The sequence below is a fragment of the Pan paniscus genome, chromosome 2, assembly GCF_029289425.2.
Source record: "Pan paniscus chromosome 2, NHGRI_mPanPan1-v2.0_pri, whole genome shotgun sequence".
In the NCBI taxonomy this organism is placed as follows: domain Eukaryota; kingdom Metazoa; phylum Chordata; class Mammalia; order Primates; family Hominidae; genus Pan; species Pan paniscus.
In genome coordinates, this window is record NC_085926.1 from 98,835,661 (window position 1) to 98,846,999 (window position 11,339).

An 11,339-nucleotide genomic window follows, 5' to 3' on the forward strand; every position below is an offset into this window, starting at 1 on the left:
AAAAAAAAAAAAAAAAAAAAAAAACCACAAGATGAGAATGTTAGAAAATGCGAAAGTGATTTCTAAACTATTCATAAAGCTTTAATACGTTGGCAAAAGAGTGAGAACTAAAACAATCTTGAAATCTTTAACAAGTTGGAAACATGAGAAAGAAAAAATAAGCTATTAATGGTGAAATAAATTTGGGTTAAAAACATTTGACTCTTCATCAGGGCCAATTTGAAAGCTTTCTTTCAAATTGAGGCTCTATTGAAGACAAATGTGTACACTCTTCCATTCAAAGCCCATTAAGAATAAAAACTGTAAATGAAGCACATCTGCTCTCCAATGTGAACTTAGGAATCTTAAAGCATGGGAGACCCATAAAGACCCTAGGCAAATAGGTACAGAAACATGCGCCATAAAGGATAAAGTGATATTTCATTGATACTTCCAAGCTAAAAACAGAACAAAAACAATGAGGGTTTTCTAACTGGAAACTTACTACCTAAGAGCTTTGATATACAAAGTCCATAGTCAAAATATAAAAACAAATTTCACTGTTATTTGCACAGGATAAATGAAGCTACACAAACCAATGTAAATCATTTTTTTAAAAAATCAGAGACTGTACAGAGGGAACCAAATATCAATGAATTAAAATGATACCAATTGGTGTTCCTGTAGCAAGCCAAGTGCATTCAGATTGCAATGGTTTTGTAAAAAGATACTCCTGAAGTAAAACTTTAGCTGTATTAATCTTCCAATTTTCAGAAAATAACCATCATTTTTAGCTATTATTGCTTATGCTAACCTACTGGATTAGTCTAAATTATAAAAAAATTCTGCATGAACATATGAGGGTAGATTTCTCCAAGTCTAGTCTGCTTCTAATTACACTAATTTGTAGTTCTGGCAGATTTATTTGGCTGCTTCTAATATGTACAGTATTTCCAGGCTTTTAAATCGGGACTATTATTTTTTTCCTCAAACATCACAAAGACTTTAAATGTCGGTTTATTAACTATGCTAATTAGGGAGAAAGGAAGCATGGGGAAATGAAATTTACTAGTACTCCAAATACTCCTTTTTAGTCATTACTGTTTAATTCTTCCCTTCAACTCATGTCCTAATGGTTCCCTACTTTGGTCAAGAATATCTTGCTTGTCATTATTGTATCTTTCAAAAGACTTTATTCAAAATGAAATTATCGATTTTGAATATTGTGATGTGATGTGCCTAATTCCATCTATTTGATAAGAGTAGAGCCAGGGTGCGTGTGCAAGGGGGTGAGGGTGAGGGTGAGACCCATGCATGGTCTGAATAGCTTGGGCCTTAGAGTCAACGGCCTGGGTTAGAATCCTAGCTCCATTAGGTCATCTGTCCTAACTTTCTCTATATTCATTATCTCCGGGTGCTGTCAAACCATGGCAACATCTATCAATTAGAATCAGTCATCAGATAGATTCTTTTACAGAAGAGTCAGTAGGACAAAGTGAAATTGGAGGAGAGGCTTGAGGGCGGGAGGAAGAAATTACTCCAAATTATGCTACACAAGTTTGCCAGGTTACCAAACCTATTGAAACAAGTAGTCCTACAGATTTATCAAGCAAGTCGAGTAACCCTTAAAATTGGGTTGCATTTTGCTGTAAGACTACCAAATTTCCTTTCTTCCTTCCTCTCTTCTCCCTTTCTCTCTCCATAACTTTATCAAGATAATTTTTAAAAAGAAAAAGAGCAATCCATAAGTGTTTATTTTCTCAGCATTAGTACCCCAGACCAATCCGTTAGGAACCGGAATTATCACAAGGAGGCATGTTCTTTCGAGTCCATTTTCCAAACAAAATAAGTCATGGGATTAGTGGTGGGTGAAATAAAAAGTATTTCAGATTCTTTGAAACATTTCAAAATTATTTTTCAAAAAATTGGATTTTGGAAATATCTTCTACATGTTTTTCCAAGTATTCATCCCTTGAGAACCATGGGCATATGAAGGGAAATTTGATTTTTTTCTTGAGTCTAGATTTCCCAACGTCAGATGAAAGGTGATTTTGAGAACTTATAAACACTTTAAAAATTCCTTCATTTTAGTTTGATTTGGACAAATAAAAATAAATAAAACACTACAAAAAACATAAACATGGCCAAAAAGCACATTAAGAAGTATGCAATAGCCTTAGTGTAAGGGAAATACATATCAAAACTGTAATGAAAAACTACTACACTAGAATGGCTAAAATGAAAAATGCTGACAACACAAAATGCTGCTTTAGAATGTGAAGCAATCAGAGCTCTCCTACATTGCTTGTGAGAATGTAGATGGAAAAATTAGGCAAAAAATAATCAAATATACATAATATACATCTTCCTATAACTCAGAAATTCCACTTATGTTTAAGAGAAATTAAAATGTCCACCAAAATTTTATGCAAAAATGTTTATACAGTCTGTATTCATATACATAAAAAAACCCAACATAATTCAGGTGCTCATTAGCAAGAGAATAAACTTTTGAATATTCACATAATAGACTATCACTCAGGAGTACAAAAAAGGAATGAATTATTGATATCCGCAATGTCATGAATGAATCTCAATGCTCAGTGAAAGAAGACAGTCAGAAAACCCATACTATATGACTCCATTTATATGGAATTCTAGAGTAGGCAAAACTAATCTATGGTGATAGAAATCAAATCAATGGTTGTTTCTGGAGGAAAGTACTTTCTAGAGCGATAAAATTTTTCTGTTTCCTGATGGGTATTGGATACATGGTTATAGGCATTTGTCATAACTCAAACTGTACACTAATATTTATGCATTTTACTGTGTTTAAATTATACCTCAATAAATGTTTTTTATTCAAAAAGGAATAAGAAAACTTCTGAAATGTAAAAATCACTTTGAATGTATTTAAAATAGAAAACTTTAAAAATAAAATGCCTTGATTGAAGCTTGAAAATTTTGAATGCTTTTCTAGATGCAAGTTTCTGAGTTTTGAAGCTAATATAGTAAGTATTTATAAGCAAACATCATTTTATAACCAACCTAGAAGTATGGTTCAGCATGTAGCACAGGGCCTAGTACATATCCTTCCAATGCATCTAAATACATGCATCAAATGGTTGGATGGATAAATGGCACTAGTTTAAAAATATACTTAGATTTTTCCCATTCGTTCTTCCAAAGAAAATGGTAGCTTCATTTCCAACTTGCTTTTCCTCTGCTTATATCTCTGCCTGTGTGTCTCTCCTCAGATTTCTAAGCCAGTGATTCTCAAACTTCAGTGGGCATCAAAACCACCTGGAAGGCTTGTGAAAACACAAATGGCTGGGCCCCACCTTGAGAGTTTCTAACTCAGTGAGTCTGAGGGGGACCTGAGAATTTACCTTTTGACAAGTTCAGGACATGCTGATACTGCTTGCTTTGGGAACCACACTTTGAGAAGTATGATTTAAGAGCTTCAATTGTGAGATCAAAGATCCATCCTTTTCCAATCAACTTTCCAACTTTTAATTGTCTTTCCTAACTGCCTTTGGCCCCGCCTTCTGAGTTTCTAATTGCACTTATTACTGATACCACCCATTTGCTATTTGACTCATACTTCCTTGTATAATAGTTCATGATTTTTGAAAAAAATTACATGTATGTGTTTTCTATTCAGGTAGATAACCTTCTCAAGGGCAGAGCCCCTGACTTTGTTCCCCTCACACCTAGAACAGGCTGTACAGCTAAGAGGTGTTAAGTCAATGCTAACAGTCCTGATACTTACATATTCTTCTAAAGCATGTACAGATGCTATTAAAAGCAAGTGCTAATATTACCTGTCATTGGGACAGTGACTTGGCAATGTCCAGTCATGGTGTGGGTTGATGAGGAAACCCCAGGACAGGAAGACCGAGCTCGGTGTCAGAGTGCCAACCACCAGCTGCAGAGGTTTGCGAGAACGAGTTTTACCTGTGGAGGTGGCATACAGGTTAATTCAGGAGACATTTAGTAAGTTGCCATGATTCGGGTAAAATGCATTAAAGATGACTTGGCAAGATGATGAAAAATGTGAAAACATCAAGTTCCTTTCCTTTTCTATAGTCCACATTATTACTAATTTTTGCCCATGAATTTAAATGTGAATCAAATACCTTTTTCAGATTTGTGTCTATGCATGTGTGCATATGCATATATGCATACACTTGTACATGTACACATATTAACAATATCCAGCTATACCTAGTTTTATTTTCTTGTGGGTCAGGGAAGGATATGGAGGTCTTAGCTGTGATGAGTGAAATAAACAAACACACATACACACACTTAATTTCTTTTACAGATAAAATGAAAGTATGTTTATTTTTTTTCCCGGGACTGTGAATGAGTGTGAAATAACATCTAAGACAAGAAAATAAACCTTATTATCTAGATTGTAGGTTATAATCTTTTTAAACCTATTTAGAAGTGTAAAATCTCTTCATGTTATTGTAGTAAGTATATATTTTACAATGAGTATCTAAATGGAAAAGGCAAATACATTTTTTAACAATGATGGAAGAGTAGGGGTAACACAGGAAGCACAGTTGTTCTGATGGTGCCAACTGGATCTAAATAATGCCAAGAGTTATGCTAATAAATCACTGGAGATTGTGTTCAAGTACACAGAAGCAGGCACTTGCACTTTCAAAATTATCTGAAACTGCAGAAGTAGGGCAGCGAAAAACAGGAAGAACCTCAACCATGAAAACCAATGCTGACTCATTAAAAATAATTAGAGTAAATAAGATAAAAATCCGATAGAAAGCCTAATAAAACTATATAGAATATAAAACATACATACTTTGTATTGCTGTTGAATTCCCTCTTTTATTTCTTGAGACTATGAATGTTGTATTTGCTCTAGAAAGAACTTGTGCTGTCTAATGAAGTGGGAGCCAAATGGCAGAATGGCCTGCCACCTCTATTAAGGTAGGTAGGAGAGTGCCCCTTGCATGAGCCTAATGGTGGTCATCTGAATCAAATGCTCTTGAAAATTGTGTCAAGCGTGTTCCTTTTGTTAAATTTAAGTTCTGTAAGTTGTTATTCAAGCAAGAACCCTTCTCAGCACAGAATACACCTAACCTAGTGGTGGCAAATTGCCTCATTATAGAATAGTTGACTTTTAAAGATGTTTGAAATAAGTTTCAAAGATAGTTATCATTTACATGGTTGGAAACACGGGTTTATTCTTCTGTAACTTTTGCAGACCCAGCTGTAATTGTGCCTTATATGATGGTGATTTAAATTGTCATGTATGAGCTCCAATGAGGGCAGATTAGAATCTGCAGTGAAGGCAGGGAACACTTATAGTTTGAACAAACCCTGGGATGATTGTGATCTTCCCTTTTCAGTTCCTGAGTTGATTTTCACTAATGTGATGCAACGATCTCATTCACTTTGCAGATGAAAAATAAGGCACAGAGAAGTTTCAAGATTGTCCCAAGTCACATTAAGAGCAAAGTCAAAACTCAAGTCCTGGGTCTCCTCAATCACAATCTAGTTTTATTTTTATGATATCACTGTCTTGGCTCTCTATGTATAAAAATAATGCCATTTAGAGATGAAAGACATATTTTTCATGTAAGGAACCTAAGGCTTGTATGACGAAGGGAAACTAATGGTCTCCCAATTATTTGTATGACCAAATAACTATTTCACTAAGGTTGAATCTTAATGTAAAAATAATTAAATAATTAAAATTTATGTGGCAGATACAAATATAGAATGAACGGAAGCTAATCCCTTAGTCATTACATTATTCCTAAATGCAGATAACAAAAACAAAATTATATCCGCTATCCAAAAAGAAAGGTGGGGTGTTATATCCTGAGCAAGATGAAGCAATTTCCTGAGCTGGTCATAAAGTAAACAATAATTTCTAAGGCTAGTGTCATAGAATCCTCAAAATAAAATGAAGTTATAAAGTGCTAAGGCATAATCATTCTCTTGACATTCCTTATATAATTTTGTATATTTGTACTATGATCATATTTCTATCAAGAAACAGTTCAATGAGTATTCATCTGAAAACAGATTCCATGGAATCACACTGATGTTTCTTGAGTTTGTGGCTCAAGATTTTTGAAGTACAGTCTTGAAATATTGAGAGTACATCTATTTTCAAGTATGTGGAAAACTGTCTGGACAACTCTCACTAACAAGTTGTAAGGAGCGATTGGAATTTCCCTTTTGCTTTGGGATGATCTATGAGGCCAGGAAAAAGAATTAGTATTTTTCAAAATGCTTAACCATTCAATGCTGCTCTTAAAAGAAGTGGAAATCAGCAGAAAGAGGGGAGGGAATTGTGGCAACTAATTTCCGATTTAAGCTATTTAGTATAATTGAATAGCTGAGTGCTCTTTCTCCCATTTTATTCCTCTAGAAAAATATAGCAAACAAACAAAAAGATCCTTTTATCGTGTGGTATCCAGTGTACCATAAAAGATGAACATGCTTTGGAAATAATTACTTGGAGATCATTCACATTAGAAAAATAAAAGCAGGCCGGGTGCAGTGGCTCACACCTGTAATCCCAGCACTTTGGGAGGGCGAGGGGGGGTGGATCATGAGGTCAGGAGATCGAGACTGTCCTGGCTAAAACGGTGAAACCCCGTCTCTACTAAAAAATACAAAAAATTAGCCGGGCGTGGTGGTGGGCGCCTGTAGTCCCAGCTACTCAGGAGGCTGAGGCAGGAGAATGGCGTGAACCTGGGAGGCGGAGCTTGCAGTGAGCTGAGATTGCACCACTGCGCTCCAGTCTGGGCCACAGAGCGAGACTCCGTCTCAAAAAAAAAAAAAAAAAAAAAAAAAAAAAGCAAAATTTTGTGATCAACTCTATATAGAGTTAGGAAGATGCAACATCAGATAGAAAAAGCACATTCACAGCTTCTTCCTTATAGCAATGGTCAGCTATATTATTTGATCTGAGAAGAAGTTTTGGTAGTGAAATTAGACGACATAGAATTTTAATCTTTAGTTATGTAGAAAGTTTCTACTTACTTATTTATATATCCACTTTCCTGTTGCAAGTCTTCCTAGACCTGGAAACATGAGTGTTGCTATTATTTTTATTTTATGGAAGAAATCCTTCCTTTATTGAATTGAAGAGGTTTAGAAGGGAGAGATAAGGAGTAAATAAAACCTACATGCTGATCTATTTAACACACATACATGAGTTATCCTTTTAAAATGTAAACAGTCTCCTTAAGAAAAGGTGAGACATAAAATTTTGCCCTTAACATCTGAAAGGCACAATAGTGAGCATGAGTTCACACACTGTAAAATAGAAACAGGCTAATAGGAGCTAACCCCAAATGAGCACTGACTACAGGCCAGGCACTGTCCTTAACTCATTTAATCCTCAAGGACAACCCTATTATGCAGCAGAATCCAGGAGTAGAGAGGTTCAATAACTTATGTAATTCCCTGCAGTTTGCAAGTGGTGGCACCAGGAGAAAATCCCAAGCAGTCTCTACCACCAGGCTGTGTTACTTCTCCAAAAGGGTAAACTGTGGACCCAGGGCTGACACCTCCTCTACATTCTTAGAGCTTCTCAAGGCATTTGGTCTCCAGGGGTCCAAAAGAGATGAAAAGTCGTGGTTCAAAGTTAATAAAAGAAAAAGAATTCAATGCAAAGGACTATACCTGAACATGACTTCTTTTGACTTGGAGGTGGAGCAGGTCGCACAACTATCAGATATTTCGGCTCTGCATCTGGAAGCAATAACATTATTTATCAGAAAAACCCTTTGAGAACCAGCATTGGAGGCAGCACACCCCTACCCTGATTCAGCATTCCCTGAGTCATCCTCCATAACCGCAGCTCCAGGGAGTGAGAGGACCCAATAATCCGAAAAGTTGACACTTCCTGAGAAGTTTATTAAGTCATTATAATGAAAATTAAATCCAGATTTTCCAAACCAAATGGGCAAGGGTGAGGGAGAAGTCTTAAAATAATCATACTATACACAGATTTTAAATGCTGTCTTCATCAGTTCTTTTCTCTGCAAATATATATTTTAAAAAATCAGAGTATGTCCATTCTGTTACCCCATGCCTCAAGGAGAGCCAATCCCGATGCTCCAGGGAAGGAAAAATTCTACTTGCACAAGACACCGTGGGCCTCACCTGTATAAGCTAAAATTACTCCCTTTCATGGGAACAGGAATATTTATAACGCCCTTCCTAATTTGTATCCTGTTTATGTAATTTCTCAGCCTGTTTTCATAGCTAGTCATTTTTAATGAACAATTTCTAAACAGTCACAATTTATAAGTTGGTATAATTTTCATTTTAAATATATTTCAATGAAATGTACATAGGGAATCTCAGGATATTTAAGTTTTAAATAAAATTATATTAAATCAATCAGCATATGCTAACTCAATAAGGAGCTAATAATTTATCAAATAATTTTTTAAATATTGATGTCTGCAAGATGAATGGCTGGTTACACATATGTAAATAAACCAAATATATTTTGGGCATATGAAATAGCATTTTATAAGCAACTCTATTGGATTAATGGATTGATGAGTATTCTTTACAATGTTCCTCCAGAACTTTAAACTCTGAAACTCATTCTATAAGAAATATCATTTGGATGCTGTAGTCAGCCAGAATTCACACGTACTTACTCAGGCAGACTTCATATCTTTGTTTTGTTTTCATTCTGGGTTCAAATGTCTCCCCTCCATGAGTCTGGAGCAGAGGCCTTCTTGCCCAAGGCTTTGCAGAGCTGACCTCTTTTCAGATGGAGACAACCTGGCAACTCAACTTCTCTTAGTAACTTGTGCCTTTGTCTTTTTCTGGACATCTTACACAGCACTATTGGCTATAACCTGCTGCAGTAATTACCGCCGAATAAAGTAACTTAGGCAGCCTGATGAACTCACCTCAGAGCTTTGCCTGATTATTGTACAGTTGCCTCCTGCCCACCACACAGATAAAGGAGCATTCATTCTGTTCCAGTCTCGTGTGTTTGAAAGCACATCTTGCTTAGTGAGGCTCGTATAAGGAATGCTGGACCCAAATCAAATCAACAAGTTTCCTAGTAGGAATACAATAACCATTTCCTGATATTCTTTGAGATATAGAGCAATAAACTACCATGTACTGAATGCTTTCTATGTGCTGGATACTATATTGAGAACCTTATATTCATAACTTCATTACTCCCTCATGGCAATCCTACCTGGCACTACTATTATCACCTCAATTTGTAGATGAGATAACTGGGGCAGGGTTGACTTCATGGGCATGTGGCATATACAGTCACATGGGGCCCCATGCTTAGAAGGGCCCTATGCTTGGTTTAAGGTCCTGCTGTCACCATCTTGAAATTCTTAACACTTTTATCTTTGAACTTGTGTTTTGCAAGGGAAGTCTGATGGGACAATAGAGCATGCATGTGAGTGGGGGAAACAGAAGCAATAAGCATGTCAGCATGTTCTTGCCTCCCCCACTCATTTATGGCATTGGAGGAATGCATTATCATATAATTCCAAAGGAACCATGATGTGTGGGAGTTCAGCAAGACTCAAAGGTAGAACAAGGTAAGTATGCCACATTTACCATTCAGTAAAAGGGTAAGGAGAGGGACACACAGAGCTGTGAGAGACTGTACTTTCCATGTGAACCAGAACTTGGTTTAGATGCAGAAAAAAGGCAATGGCACTTTAAGAAATACGAATATCATCGCTGGCCATCAGAGAAATGCAAATGAGATACCATCTCACACCAGTTAGAATGGCAATCATTAAAAAGTCAGGAAACAACAGGTGCTGGAGAGGATGTGGAGAAATAGGAACACTTTTACACTGTTGGTGGGACTGTAAACTAGTTCAACCATTGTGGAAGTCAGTCTGGTGATTCCTCAGGGATCTAGAACTAGAAATACCATTTGATCCAGCCATCCCATTACTGGGTATATACCCAAAGGATTATAAATCATGCTGCTATAAAGACACATGGACATGTATGTTTATTGCGGCACTATTCACAATAGCAAAGACTTGGCACCAACCCAAATGTCCAACAATGATAGACTGGATGAAGAAAATGTAGCACATATACACCATGGAATACTATGCAGCCATAAAAAATGATGAGTTCATGTCCTTTGTAGGGACATGGATAAAGCTGGAAACCATCATTCTCAGCAAACTATCGCAAGGACAAAAAACCAAACACCGCATGTTCTCACTCATAGGTGGGAATTGAACAATGAGAACACATGCACACAGGAAGGGGAACATCACACACCGGGGCCTGTTGTTGGGGTGGGGTACGGGGGAGGGATAGCATTTGGAGATATACCTAATGCTAAATGATGAGTTACTGGGTGCAGCACACCAACATGGCACATATATACATATGTAACTAACCTGCATGTTGTGCACATGTACCCTAAAACTTAAAGTATAATAATAAAAAAAAGAAATACGAATGACCAAGAAACCCTATCATATCCTTTCTTACTCATGTATTAGCCAACCACTTATGCTGAAAATGATAAAGGAAAAAAGGGAAAGATAAGGGCACTCATAGTTCTTTTTTTTTTTCAACTCTTCCTCATTCAGAAATAAGTTGAAAGAAGAGTGTTGGTAGAATGTGCACATATTAAGAAGTGAAATAAACTGCTGAATTAGTTTTGTGCAGCATTTCCACTATTCTGGTAGGAACAAAATACATATGCATATATGTATAAACTGTAAAATACAAATTGTGCAATTTCAGTAATTTCACTTAGGAATTAAAGGCCCTTACGTTTGCATTTAAACCTGGGATTGAACAATATAAAGATATAAAGTAAACTTCATGCTAATAATTTTAAATTTTTTCTTTACTAAGACATCAAATAGTAAATAAAATAAATAAATAAAATCATGACAAAAGGAGAAACCACAAAAAGGAAAAAGCTTTATATTTTAGTATCTTCAACAACATTTTTTTTTCATGTTTTTGAACCAGGGGACCTGCATTTTCATTTTGTTCTTGGCCCTGCAAGTTATGTAACTATCTTAATCAAGTCTACAAAATACTCTTTTAATAAATCTCAGGAATTCACTTTTAGAAAATAAAACCCCTAGTTTTCCTAAATTGTTCTCACTCTAGCAGAGTCTCTTAGAGTTAACCTTTTAGATTCTTTCTTCATATGGATTAATTATGCCTAATGCCTAGAGGTTTTTAAAGAAAGACCTGAAACACTAGAAAAATAACATATACAGAAGCCAAAGATAGTACCACGATCCAAGACATATGGTTATATGAGCAATTTAAAAATACCTTTTGTTATGATCGCAGTTATTTTGCATAAAGCATAGGCTGTTACA

General features: G+C 36.0%; 1 protein-coding gene across 7 annotated transcripts in view; it reads right to left on the reverse strand.

Annotated features, from left to right (window-relative positions):
* ABI3BP (ABI family member 3 binding protein) overlaps positions 1-11,339 on the reverse strand; it is a 244,470-nt gene that overhangs the window by 145,998 nt on the left and 87,133 nt on the right. For all 7 annotated transcript variants that reach the window (XM_034957020.3, XM_034957021.3, XM_034957019.3 and 4 more), the window contains exons 3-4: positions 7,651-7,719; positions 3,804-3,936 (exon numbers count right to left, since the gene is read on the reverse strand). In XM_034957020.3, coding sequence (XP_034812911.2) covers positions 3,804-3,936; positions 7,651-7,719 — 202 coding nt within the window. The remainder of the gene's footprint in view (positions 1-3,803; positions 3,937-7,650; positions 7,720-11,339) is intronic.